Source organism: Eufriesea mexicana, unplaced genomic scaffold (genome assembly GCF_001483705.2).
Source record: "Eufriesea mexicana isolate 0111107269 unplaced genomic scaffold, ASM148370v2 scaffold106, whole genome shotgun sequence".
In the NCBI taxonomy this organism is placed as follows: domain Eukaryota; kingdom Metazoa; phylum Arthropoda; class Insecta; order Hymenoptera; family Apidae; genus Eufriesea; species Eufriesea mexicana.
The window spans coordinates 531,555-545,962 of NW_016908282.1; the positions used below are offsets into that span (position 1 = coordinate 531,555).

At 44.9% G+C, this 14,408-nt stretch overlaps 1 protein-coding gene across 1 annotated transcript in view; it reads left to right on the forward strand.

Moving 5' to 3' along the window:
* Msp300 (Muscle-specific protein 300 kDa) overlaps positions 1-14,408 on the forward strand; it is an 88,412-nt gene that overhangs the window by 68,783 nt on the left and 5,221 nt on the right. Inside the window, 7 exon segments of the mRNA XM_017910494.1 lie at positions 137-916; positions 1,451-2,101; positions 2,382-2,983; positions 4,347-4,989; positions 5,492-5,830; positions 5,951-6,256; positions 7,382-7,533. Coding sequence (XP_017765983.1) covers positions 137-916; positions 1,451-2,101; positions 2,382-2,983; positions 4,347-4,989; positions 5,492-5,830; positions 5,951-6,256; positions 7,382-7,533 — 3,473 coding nt within the window.

The window sequence follows — 14,408 nt, forward strand, 5'->3', positions numbered from 1 at the left end:
ATACTCACGCCATTAGTACACCGCATGAGTCGAACGTTGTCATCGGTCCCATACTCAGCGTTAGTATCGAAAGCATTAAATACACCAAAGCAATAATTTTAATCGTTCTGCATAAATCCCATTCTCATTCCAACAGGCACAGACACACCTAATGAACGTGACCAAGACCCTAAACGACCTGAAAGAGCAAACCCGTCAGAAGGACGCTCTCCGCGCTTGGATATCCGAGCAAAGAGCAGTGTGCGCCGAATGGAAGTTCAGAGCGCCAAAACTGAGATCTGAGGCTGCTCATGCTGAACTACAAGCAATGAACGATTTGCTAGGGAATATCGGAGAACGTCGAACATACGCGTTGACCGAATTATCGCTCAACGACAACGATCAGGACATCATACAGGAATTGGATAAACTGGAATCCGAGCTGATGGACGCTATTTCCAGAAAACAGGCGGCGCAAGACTTGATTCAGAAGTACAGGACACAGGTGCAGAGTATTCAGTCTTGGTTAGACGCGCTGTCGAAGAAGGTGGACGTTATCGAGAAAGGAAACGGGCAAACTATCGGGCAGAAGATAGCGAGCGTGAAAGAGATCACGACCGAGTTCGAGTCCCAGGGCCCCGAGAAGTTGAACGAGGTGAAGAGCCTCAGCGAACAGGTGATGTACTCGGTGAACAATTTGGACTCGCAGCAGATCGAAGAGCAGATCAAGTCGGTGGAGAGACGATACGCCGATATAGGGAAGAAACTGCAGAGGAAGGCACAGGTGTTGGATATGACTGCTCAAGGCATCGAGGCTACTAGACAGGAAATCGAGGAGAATCGAGATTGGATTCAGCAGAAGAAGCAGCAAGCACAGGTCCCCGATCCGGTTGGATTCGATAGTAAGCAGGCAGAAGAGAAACTCCTTGCTCTGAAGGTAATTTATCACTCGTAAACAGTTAGACCGAGGTGTGGTACCATTTTTGGGTTCAATCTTTTATTCGATCGTTAATGTTGGAACCCGGATTTCAACATACAATACGGGTTCTAGCAACAAGGCTAGGTTGGAAAAATACAAGTCGGTGGAGAGGAAAAAGACTAAAACTAAAACTGAAACTGACCTTTCGCAAATTTTGTGAGTGCTTATGTAATGTTAGTTTTTGATGGGGTGAAGATGACCATTGGCCCTTAGCGAAAATAGGAATAAGTCAATTGTTTTTGGACTCAGAAATTGGTCTGCGTTTATCAGCCAGGCCCTTCTAGTGACTACGGGCCAAAGAATCGTTAGTCATCCAAGAAAATGAAATTCGTTTATCCATCATTTCCAGGCAATGACGAAAATAGGAATGAGTCAATTGTTTTTGGACTCAGAAATTGGTCTGCGTTTATCAGCCAGGCCCTTCTAGTGACTAAGGGCCAAAGAATCGTTAGTCATCCAAGAAAATGAAATTCGTTTATCCATCATTTCCAGGCAATGCTGAAGGAAGCAGAGGGTAAGCAAATGGTGATCGACACCCTGGAGAAACGAGTGGGGAACATGCAGAACGAGCTGGAGACCAACGAGCAGCAGCAACTGGAGAACGAAACGAAAGCACTGCGAGGTGAACAAGCTCAACTTTGCAGCATCCTGACAGAGGGAATCTCCAATGCCACAGCTGCAGCTGACGCTCGCCGCAAGTTCGAGGCGGACCTCGAACGGGCACGTACCTGGATCAAGTCGAAGAGCAACAACCTGAAGAAACTGAGCGGTTATCTACCCCTCAAGGCCTCGAAAGTCGAACAGGATATCGCGCAACACGGTCAACTGGAAGCCGACATCGACACCTTCAGTGAGAAGGACCTGAACGACACTCTGAAGCAGGGACACAATTTGCTGAAGGAATGCAACGAGGAGGATCGCGCAAAGTTGGACAAGATTTTGGACGAGTTGAACAAGGACTATGAAGAGCTGAAGAGCGAGGCGCAAGAGAAGCAGGCGGCTCTAGCAGACCTTCTTCAGGGTCGAAAGGCGTTCGAGAACGAGATGGACAAGTGTCAGAGATGGATCAACGAAGCTGAAGTGGCTACGTCTGCTGATCTACGAACTACCAGCATCGATATTCTGCGGGAGCAATTGGCCAAGGTAAGACAACCTATCTCTTCATTATACGAAATAACATTTCACGATGAATGGACATGATTAAATTAGATTTCAATCGAGCACCATTTACACGTTGATAATTATCAGGTACCAGACACTTGTCAGATAACAATCGACTAGTTCCGTGATACTAAACGAGTGCCAAACCGATTAGATTAAAAATTTTTAACACGTTCAAGCTTCTTTTATCTACGTTTGTATATTTCTGTATCTGCACTCTGATCGATTACTCAATCGCAACCTAACCGACTTGTCTCACCAGTACGACCGTCTGAAGAAAGAAGCAAAGGACTATGCAGACGACATCGAGAAGCTAATGCAGCAGGGAAAATCGATCTTCCCGACTGTCAGCGACGCAGACAAACTGGAACTGAACGAGCAGCTGCAGAACATGAAGGAAGCTCACGGAAGAGTGGCTGGGATCATAAACGAGAGAGCCCTGGCTCTTCAGAAGAGCATCGACGAAGCCGAGGAATCATTGGCACGAGTCGCCGAGGCGGTTCAGTACATGACAGACGTTCAGAAGGAACTTCACGAACTTAACAAGCCAATCGGGTCCCGCGTGGAAGACGTCGAAGCCATGTTAGACTCCTACGAGAGGATCCTAAATGATCTAACAGCGAACAAGGCGAAACTATCCGACCTGCAATCGGTGAACGTGGCTGACCTCCACGGGGTACTGACTCAGCAGGATGACCTCATAAAAGCCATAGAGTCCCAAATCGCGAAACTTCGCCAGTTGCTTCTGTTACGACAGCAATTTATCGCTCTGATCACCGAGATCACCACCTTCATCGCTAAGTACACGGAGATCATTCGAGACATCGAGAACTCTGGCCAGACCACGGAAGAAAAGATAAAGAGGTATTTATACTCTGAGAAATCTGTTTTCCAGACCTTCTCAGTTATTTTAAGACGTTTCGCTATAGTTATTTTACTGACGATCAAATCTGTCATGCGATGAAGCAATTTTTAAACTTACTTTTTATCTTCACTCTTGAAATAATATTGTGGGGTGGCGAGCAATGAAGGACACTAACAAGGAAAATAGAAGATAGGAAAGAGTAACGGTCTTACTTCTAAGCGAATGCATGGGAACGCTTGGGCCTCTTCTCGAAAAGCGAGGAATAATAAACAGCGGCATCGGGTTCGACTTAGGCGTTCAGGGTGATATCTAGGATGCAAGCAAAGGAACAAACGATAGCGCGGATGAATCCTTTCGACGGGATATCTATGACCGTGTCGAGTGATCGAGAAAGAAAGCCTGTCTATGAAAAGAGAGAGTTTTGGTTTTAAGTAAGGATGCAAAGGCACAGAAGGCACAGTGTATGTAGTCGAGACGTAGTGAATAGAGGATCTATCACGTGTGTTTGAGAGTTAGAATTGAAAGGAACTTACAAGAAGAGTGCAAATCCTTCGAATCATGGATTTGGAACTTAGCAGGTTTGTAGACTTCGTCATGCAGTTCATAAAATATATCATTAAAATGGCAACTATTCGATAGTTTTTGAGATACTTATAATTCAAGTTTTATTATTGCCTTAATTACAGATTTATTTCGAATAATTGTCAAGCGACGTTGTGACCTAATGACGACACTCTAATATTGCCACGCTTAATAGCCCGAGTAAAATAATTTATTTAAATTAATACAAAATAAAAATGGATGGAAAGAAACTATTAATTATAGACTGGATCGAACCCCGAATCACCAGGGTTGAAATTTTCTGGTGTCGCCATTACATCACAACGACGCTTCGTAAACATGGATAACTATTCAGGAGAAATCGGTAGCTAAGAATAATAAAGCTTTAAGCATAAATATCTCAAAAACTATCGAGTAGTTGCCCTTATAATGGTACATTTTCTTGAACTGGATCACTAAATCTAAAAATCTAAAAATCTGTAAAGTTTCAACTAAATCAATGACCCGAAGTACTTGCACTCTCTTTGTTAGTGTAATATTTTAGTTAAATAAATTTGTTTCGTTATTAAAAGGGAGTTGTTGATTATTAGACGCGTAGATCTCTGTGTGCACAGGATTAATTTAGCAAAAAGTCCTACGATATATTATTAGAATGCATACAACTAAAATCACTAATCCCGGAATTTTCTAGGGGTCCTAGGGATTCTTAACAATCTCCAATCTACGAATCTAAGAATTAAAATTTGCATACAGCAATTGAAACTTCATCGTTAGATATCTTTATTCTCTATTTTCACTCAGATACGACGACGCCATCTTGAAGATCCAGGAATGCGAAGCAACCCTCGCCAGCGCAACGGACAAGGGCCAGCAGATCGCAACCGAAGGCTCCAGCGTAGACAGGAACAACATCACCGAGCAACTACAGTCCCTGAAACAACAGCTACAGGGTCTAAGAAGGGCCGTGGAGAACCAACGAGAGCAGCACGAGCTAGCAGCTGCGGAACACAAGAGACTAGCAAACGAACTGGCCGAGATTCTCGACTGGTTGGAGGACAAGGAAAAAGAAGTGAAATCCAGGCCTCTCCTAGAGAGAGACCCAACGAGCGTGGAGGCCGAGCTGAAAAATCACAACGAACTCTGCGAGGCTGTGAACGAACACCTGGAGAGGATCAAGAACCTGAAGAACTCTGTGCCTCACGAAGAAGGAATGCCTGGCTCGTTGAAGGAAATGCTCAGCGAGGCCATGTCTCTCTTGACGTCTCTGCCAAGAGAAATGGAAGAACGCGGGAATTACCTGGAGAGTAACATGAAACTCAGGCAGGAATATGCTGCTCTCACCGAGAAGCTCAGAAACTGGGTTCGCGAAGCAGAGATTCGGTTGGAAAGCGACAAAGATGGACTCGATTTTGAGAATATCCTCAGCGATCTCGAGGAACACAAGGTTTGTATAGTTATACATACTAACTCTCTTGCTAGGGTACTTAAAGACGCTGCGATTAGCAAAATACCGTCACAGAAACTCCGTATTACAAACTTCGTAACAGGTAATCTGTCGAGTCCACGAAGCTTAGACTTCTTCGTGAGCAATTCGTGAAAAGTTTGGAACCTGTTTGCGAGTGTCCGAATCAAACATGCTTCCAAATCTTATTCCGAACCCGACACAATATACCACATCACTTTACCACCGTAAAATAAAAACTTATGACCAAAAAATAACCGAAAAAGTCTCTAAAATTATACTAACCATCGATCGACGTATCAGACAAAACAGGTTCTCGATGTGACATGTCCTTAGACTATTCCTCAGCTGTACTTCGAGTATCCCGACAAAAGGATCACTGTGTACCCAGCAAAGTCTATAGCCATCTAGATAACCCTAACCGAAAGACGTGAATTTTATAACCTCGCTGCACAAGCAAGTTACTATCCTAAACTTTTCACAGATTTACTTCAGCAGCGAGGCGTCCATCCGCGAGCTGGTGTCTCAGCAGATCCAACAAGCAGGTGACAAGATTTGGCCGTCCCTGAACACGTCCGAGCAAGAGGAGCTGAGCGCGGAACAGCAGCAGCACACTCAGTTACTGAAGAACACTCTGAACACGGCGAAATCTCAGCGTGCAAGGCTGGAACAAGGTGCCGAGACCTGGAAGGACTACACGCAAACGTTGGAACGAGTTCGAGCTGTCATCGCGAGAAGCAGATTCACCGATGAGCCCGTCACGACTCTGGCTGGTCTGCAGTTTAATATCCAGAAGATCACGCACGCGCTCAATGACATACAGGTTAGTCAATAATCGTGAGCTCTGCATCTCCGTGCAAGTTTGCTAGTCAGTCGCGATGGTTGAGCGATTTAGTGGATCTGGTGGAATAACGGAGAACGAACTGAACATTTTTCCCTGCAGGATCAACATTTCGAACTGGACCTTCTGAATGAACGCAGTCGAGAGGTGCTACGATTGGCCGACGCGAATAACAAGAAAACGATAGAATCGCAAATCTCTGAAATTAGCGGGGAATGGAAAGAACTGGTTTCCGGTCTGGAGGGACGCCGAGACGCCCTCGAGGCGCTGTCCAAGCACTGGGAAGGCCTCGAGGCGCAATGGTCTCTCATTGAGACGCGCGTGAACGCTATCGAGGAGAAGGGAAAACTTCTGGACACTGTGCTTCGGTCTAAGCAACATCTACAGGACATCATCAAAGCTCTACATGTAAGTACACTACGTTTATATACAAAAGCTTGTTTATTTAATTCGTATACTTCAGATTATATCGATCATAAATGCGTTAACCCCTTCACGTACAATGACGAGTCAGACTCGTGATGAAGATATTGGTCCAAACGTGAATATCACGAGCTAGACTCGTGAACAGAACATTTTTCTAAATATAGTTCTGAAACTGTCATCTATTATAAAATATAATATTGTGGTAAGGATCGGATTAACCTTTTGCGCTCGAGAGGCAAATTTAATAAAATTTCGAAGCTCGATATTCATTAATATGTCAAATTTCAGATAATGTAACGGTGTAAGAGATATCGAGATCAAATAATTCTACGTGTTAATTATTTTCTTAAACGATTTCTTATTCACTGCTGAGAAAAATATCGTCAGCTTTGTAACAGAAAATCTTTGAACTCCTATTCTTCTTTAGCCAAAAATGGTCGAGTGCAAAGGGTTAATAAGTCGAAGCGAACTTTTGATTCTGGTTATACTCTATATTTCTTGGCGGTATAAAATATACGGAAACTCGAAACCTACCATGATGCTTGGTGCAGACGGTGGACTGTCAAAAAGCGTGTCGTCAAACCCTTTAGCTAGGTTTCTATAGACCCTATGACAACCTATTGCGTCACTTAACCCTGCATCGAGAATTGATAAGCTGGATGGTTCCTCGAAGCAAAAATAGATCTCGATGCAGGGTGACGCCATTCAAACAAAGATTCCTCTCACAATATATTTATAATATTTATAAAAAGAAAAAGAATCAGACTTTACTTCTACGATAACAGTATCGGGTAAAACTGACTATATCACACTTCGTCTTTACACATTTTGACTATCTGACTATCAGTCTGGTCTATTTACCACGCGTTAATGTCGACTGTTTGGGCCCGAATTTCGTCAAGCTAAATGGCACGAGAGGGGTTAAACATCGCATTAAATATCGTGTAAGATAGATAACGTAATATTTACATCCTATACCTGAGTAAGGATAATGAAAGAAAGCTGTTTTAATTTGATAATATTTTAAGAACGAAGTGTTCGTTTGGTGTTTAAAAATTAATTATTTAATTAGCGGACTTTATTCATCTGACGGCTTACTGTGTACAGGAGCTGGTAGCGGAAGCCGAGAAGTTGGAACCAATGGCAACGGAAGTGAAAGCTCTGTCAGGTCCCGTCCTAGCGTACCTGGCAGCCTTCACAGAGGAACCAGCACACGCACTCGAAGAGAAGCTAAACAAGTTGCAGAGTTCCGTCGAATCGTGAGTCGAAACGCATTGGTTTTTTATTCTGACATTCCAGAAGCACCGCTGATGACACTATATCTGTGTCACCAAAGAATCTTCTGCCTTCCGATTCCAACGCGAACGCGTTTCTTTCAAAATCGAAGAAATTTATTGCTATAATTATACACTCATTATTATTCATATTATTCCTCTACGAGTTCCTTTTTATTTGGAAGACTATATTATCTCTTTTACCAAGACGCGTGCATAGATTATAAAATAATTTGTAAATTTTCGTTGTCGTTGAAAAATCATTCCAGATCAAGTTACCTCTTCTAATTATAATTATATTCATCGCGAAAAAATCATTCCAGATTTAGTTTTCTATTTTGTGTTTCTTTTTTCTTTTTTGACTTTTTTCTTTTTATTATCAAGGTCGTGTAATATGTTTATCCTTCTTTTTGCATTCGAGAAGTATCGACGAGCGTTCGACCACATCGACGAAGGAATCATGCGGTGCGATTGTGTGCGACTTGGCATGTGCATGCGTGTGCGTGTGCGTGCTGCTTATGCATATTACCATCCCCATGGGAGGGGAGGTAATGTCTGCTTTCCCCACCCCGTCACATGTTTTGTTTCAGGCTATCTTCGCATCGAATATCAATAATTTAATCACATTCTTGCGAATACTTTCTTCACGTTGTGTTCTTTTCAGGATAACATTTTTCAGCCACCAATTTTTACACCCCCCCGTTATTTATCATCGATCGTGACTCTATATCTATCTGCTGAGGGTTCTTAAAAATTCGCAAGTTCATCTTACGCGCGTTGATTTTCCTCTCTCTCTTTCTGGGTGTGTTTCTCTCTCGTTACAAGATCTCGCTTTTCTCGAGATGTAATTTCGCAACGTCAGCTATCAAACGAGGTTACTCGACGAAATTATTTTCGAGGAGCGAAAGAGGGATCGAAAAACGATGTGGAGGAAGGGAAAGGTCAGGTTCGAGATTTCTCCTTAGGAGTAGATTCCTTGTGGGTTACGACATGTATCGATTTAGCATGCGTTACGTGTCCCACTGCGTTCCATCATACCCAAATTAATCCCATGACGTAATTAGACCTTGTCGTGCACCGTGTGCCGCGATATGCATTGCGTCATAAAATTAATATCCAGAAAAGAATAAAAATAAGCCGACCGAATGATTTTCTACAAGTAACCTTTCAACTAACCTATAGATTCTTTGAAAAAAAACACCGCTGCTCTTCTCCGTTCGACAAAAACCTAGTCAAGGATACCGTCTGCACAGCACACACCCATGCATCTTCCCAAGTTTACCCGAATCTGTCGATAACACTCGAGTGCTATTAAAATCGGAACGAGTATCGACGAGCCGTGTGTGCGAAAGCTACGACGTCGCGATTCGCGAAACTTCTAACCTCTACGCCTTTTCTCGCTCCTAGAATTTAAAAATCCCTAGATCCATTCCTCCGCGGCGCTAGAAAATTCGCGAAATTTCTATGAAAATAACCCCACGTTACACGAAGAAACGACAGTTCCTGTCTCGTTAGTAACTTCAAAATTCTGTGTATTTTTTAAAGAAAATTTATATTAATCGACCAACACATTATACAGTCAATTTTCCACAATATTTAGGTCTATCTCTGTATTTAGAATTTAGTATAACACTCGGTGATAATTCCTTCGTGTCTTATTTTGTCTCTGTATTGAAATATTTCTTTATAGGAGTTTCTTTCAATTTAAATAAATAAATAAATAGATAGACAGATAAATAAACAAATAAAATTCAATTTTATAGAGAAATTTCTGAACAAAAGCTTGGAATATTTTCACGAATACGTCAGAATTCGATATTTATTACTCGTTTTCTCTTCTTACACTATACCCTTGGTCACGCCCATTTTTCGTAAACACGAGTTTCCCACCCCATCGATGCTTCACGCGCACCCTATTAACCCCAAGAAGCACGGATAACAACATGCATCGCGTGGTCGCGTACTCCAGGCACCCTAGCTCCTTGGTCGAACTCGAAACCCGCAAACCCAGGGGAAAAGCAGGGAAAACTGGGAATCTCGCGACGGTCGCTCTATTTCCACCGATGCTGTTTGTAAACACGTTTCAATGGATTGCGCAACGCGTTTGCCGAGTAATTCGCAGAGGCGACGTCGGGTCATTAATCGTGCGACATTAGGTAATCGGGTGGTTCTCCGCATTCTCATCGATTGGAGGATCTCACGCGAGGAAGAGCGCGGCGGTGGTGCAGGCGGACGCGGATGGCCGTTCTCGTTTCGACCGGGGGTGCATTCGCCAACCCCCGCACGCGAATCGCGGCTCACCCCGGGTCCCAGTTTGCCGATCGAATTCTCACTAAATATAGATTTGACGAAGAAAAGTGAAGCGACCGCCGCGGCGGCACGTTGGCCCGCTTCTGAATTTCATGGCGTAATATCCGCGGCCCGGTTTGCACGCCAGTCACCATTCGTACGCGGCGGCGCGCACTGGAAATAAAGTATGACGAGAGTTTGTCGTGTGCTGGTCGAGGCTGGTCCGCGTGTCCTTTCAGCGTAGACGCTTATTAAACAATCGGCCACGCGCGGATTGCGGCAAGTCTTTCGCGTGATACCGACGGTGCACGGTTCTCCGAGTACCTGCGATTTTATCCACACCGTGTAGAGCTTCGGGAGATTAAAGTGCGGAATAAATCGCGACTTCGCGGAAATTTCGCGTGGAATTTAATCGTCGCGAATCCGTGCTCTACCGAGCGTGTGTGCTGCAAGAGATAACCGAGGATTACGTGGATTACCTGGGCGGATTTTTCTTTTTCGTTCTGTGATATTCGTGATTGGTGTGAATCGAGTGTGTATCGTAACGGAGACGTGAGGTTGCGAAGTTGCGCAACAGTCGGAAACGCCAGGCCAGAAAGTGCGTGGACGCAGCTGGGTACCTGGTGGTCAACGAGCACGGGATGTCGATTGACAGTACGTAAGAATGAAAATTTCACGCGTGCTCCACGGTTTATTGGGTTAGTCGGATTGCACACGGTTATTGGCTTAAATATTATGACCGTCAGGCCTTGTGGCCTCTCTATCAGCAATCGATACCGAAGCGGAACAGCGAAACGTGTGTTTCGGTGCAGGCACGTGTCTCTCGACGTTGGCCTCGCTGCAATGTAACGGAGAAACATCCCCGAATCGCGAGTGGAAAAATCGTGTCCTGTGCAGAAATCGTGCAACAGTGATCCTTGTGTCTTTCCTCCTTTTTCTTTTTTTTCTTTTTTGCCTTTTTTCTTGGTAATCGAGGATTTCGTGCGACTTCGTTCGTCGGCTTTCCAAATGAATTTTAAAGTAAAGATTTCGTCGCGGTGCACGACGTAGGGATGAGAGATAAGGTGTTGTTTGAATATCCATAACGGTGACTCATATCAAAACGTCGTGTTCATTTTTTCGGTAGAATTCTCTCGACGATTAGGCAATGATTTGAAAATATTTTGATCAAGAAGTGCTTTGGAAGAAGGACGTTTCTCTTCTGATTTTCCTCGATATCCTGTTTCGTTATACGAAAGAATAATGATCATTTCACAGTTATATAGAATTTTTTCCTTTTAGTCGATACGATGTTTTATCTACGAAGAATGTTATTTTTCGACAAATGGACCCTTCTCCCAAAGAGCTCCCGAATTGTACTTTCGTTTCGCGATATCGCATTCATTCGGTCCCTCGCTCCTCGTCGGCGAAGTTGTGCTCGAACACGAGAAATTCAAAGCCCAGATATTATCTACGTTATCGACACGGCGTTCTCCCTTGTAACCCTGAAGGGTTACTCGAGCGTGCCACGAAAGCCAAGATCTCGGTGACCCAAATGAAGCGAAAGACAGCAATACGCTTAAGCCGGAATTTTCCGCCGACCACGCGGCGCCATTCTAATTTTCACCCTGTAACCCTGCGCACCCGTTGGCGCAAAAACGTAACCCAAAAACCCGGATAAATGGTGGACGAAAAGGGGTCGAAATGCCAGTTCCGCAACGTTGCAACATCCAACGCAACATTTCGATCCGCATTGTAATCATATCATCTATCCGGCGTGCCAAAAGAATAGGTTAGAACCGCGATGGCGAAGATCTTCGAGCCAATGAACTCCGCTTCGTGCCGGTGCGTGCTCGCTCTCGCGGAGAGGAGCGCGGAGAGATGAAGAAAACGAAGAAAAGATGGAAAACGAAGGAAACGAAGAAGCAGGGGGAAAAAATAAGAGAAATAAGGAAAAACAGAAGAAGAAGAAGAGGAAGAAGTAGAGTGGCTATATTATTCTTAGGAACCAGCGTGCGCCGCTTTTCGACTGTCGTCGATTTTCGTTCCTGTCCGGCTTGGCGAACGTTTAAACCTAAGCCGCATGCGTCGCGGCGCCTCGCCAAGACGAAAATTCAAAGCTAACGCTATTACGCCCCTTCTAATAACGTTTCGAACCGCGAACGCTGCTGTTTAGCTTGATCGTGCCGCGCCATACTGTTGTCCGATAATCCACGGCGAAATATTTTCAATTTTACGATTATTCGCGAATATTCTTCACGCGAATCGAACGTCGATCGATCTCGAGCTGGTGAAGAGAGAGCGATCATCGTCGAGCCAGGGATATTAGCAGGGAAGAACGAGATTTGCCCGGGAAACCGATTCCATCACGGTACGACCTCGTCTCGTTCTTGGATACCATCGTCCATCGACCTTTATCCAGGCTCGCGGATTTGCCACGGGGATCAACGTCGACTCGTAATACTCGCGTGCAAGTGTATAGAAAAATGAGTAGGTGGAGGAACGGCAGACTTCCGGTTGATTCGTCGTGGTGTCTCGTGGTGTTGCGATATCTCGGGGAAAAAATGCTACTCGCTGGAATTTATCGTTGCCGGTATATACGTTCAGTGTTCCCGGTGGATGGATCCTCGAAAAAGTGGATCATTCGGTTGGTGATACGAAAATACCTCGATGTTGCCGCGATGATGTTGCCGCGAGCACATTGGGTCGAGTCACATGCCCGCATAAGGATTGCATCACGTGGACGGGCTACTTCCGGAACTCGCTGTCCGCCATACCTCGTCGACGATAACGAGATTTTATTCGTTAATACTCCGATAATCGAGACGTCGAAATGGAAATTTAGAGATTCGAAAAAGTCTATTCGGAAATTGGAAAAAAATTCATTCTTAATTTCGCGATAAATTTCGCGATAAATTTTACGATAAATTTTCCGCGAGATCGGAAGTCGTGATACGATTTTGTTTATACGACTGTTTATACGATCGATTGTTCGCATAATTAACAATGTTATCGTTCGTGTCGGAGATACCGAGAGAGAGAAAAATGTCGTGACTAATCGTGCGTCTGTTCGTTTTTAATTTCGCGTTAGTCATCAACGATCCGGAGCGTAACGTTTTCTGTTCTATCTCGAAAATATCGCAATCGTCGGCTGGTGATTGCACCTCCTGTTAAACAGCGTTCATTATTAGCCACGATGATGTCATCGTGCGAAAAGAAACGCGCTGTGCGTACGAAGCTTGACATTGACATCGACATCGCGAGCCTTCCCTTTATTCCGAAATTCCACATCCGGACTAGAAAATTCCACGTGCTTCGATCGAAGAATCCACGTTTGCTATTCGGAATCGCGATTTAAAATTTCGTATTAAATTGTCCAAATTAAATCGCGCGAGTTCAATTTTCCGAATTAAAATTTCCGTTCTCGTACGCCGTCGTTATTTCACAATGGCCGATGATAACGAGAAATTATCGAGTTCTCGATAGATGTCGCATGTCCGTCTCGCTGCTCGTTAGACTTCGTCTGACAGACACGTATCGCCGAGTCAATGAGTAATCAAAATCGAGAGTTTATCGCTGACGTCATCGTTGTCCGGCATGAAACATCGCGAAAACACGATGCACCGGCATGGAACGTAAGCCGACTCGAAACGGAACGATGACTGATCGCGCGACGTTCCTCGTGGCTCGATACACGATACGACGATGTTGTCATCTTCGTGAAAACACTTGGCACCGTCCGATCCTCGTAACAAAGCAAATTCGAGCTACTCTTACAAATTGACCCACGTTCCATCCGCATATTATCCGGTGACAAAACACTTTTGTCCCCGAATCGGATTTTCTAACCTACAAGACGCCTGGTTGCGACGTAATTCGCACGTATCCCCACTGCTGGCCTCTCGCGGACAGGACGAAGGTAAAAGAAACGGAGGCATAACCATACCCGAGGAAGCGCTGACAAAAGAATAATTCCAATTCCGACGAGCAACCGAGACGCACACACCGACACGCGGCTTGTTCGTCTACTTTTAGCCAAAGCGTCCTCCGCTCTGGCTGGCACGAAGCCAGCTACAGCCGAACCAGCGACACGCATTTTCCATTCTAATTTCGTCGTACCTCTGCCTCGGACAATTCCTTGTATCCGATCGATCCGATGATATCCTTCGTTTTCCTATTTCTCCTTCGTGTTCCTTCGTCGACCTCTGCCCTATAACCGATGGGCAGTGGCGCGATGATCGCGCATTGGCACGCATTATTGGAAACCCGTTGCCACAGGAAATATGCTAAATTCTATTTTTATCACTGGCCTCCGTGTACAAGCACGCCGCTAAGGGGCAAATCGTTTTCCGTTAGTAAGGTAGCGACCACAGACACGCCGACGGTCACGTTCAGATCCCGTGAATCTGTAAACACGCCCGACTTCCGAGTGGTCCGCGTAGGTTATACACGTTCGACGACACGAGGCGTCACCTGTCGGTCAACACGCGTAAGTTGTTGCTGTCCGTCGCTCCTTTGGCGCCAGGTTCGTTCGTGCGCATCCCCACCACTTTTCGCTCCGCGCCACTTGGTTCGATGTTTCTTCGTAACGC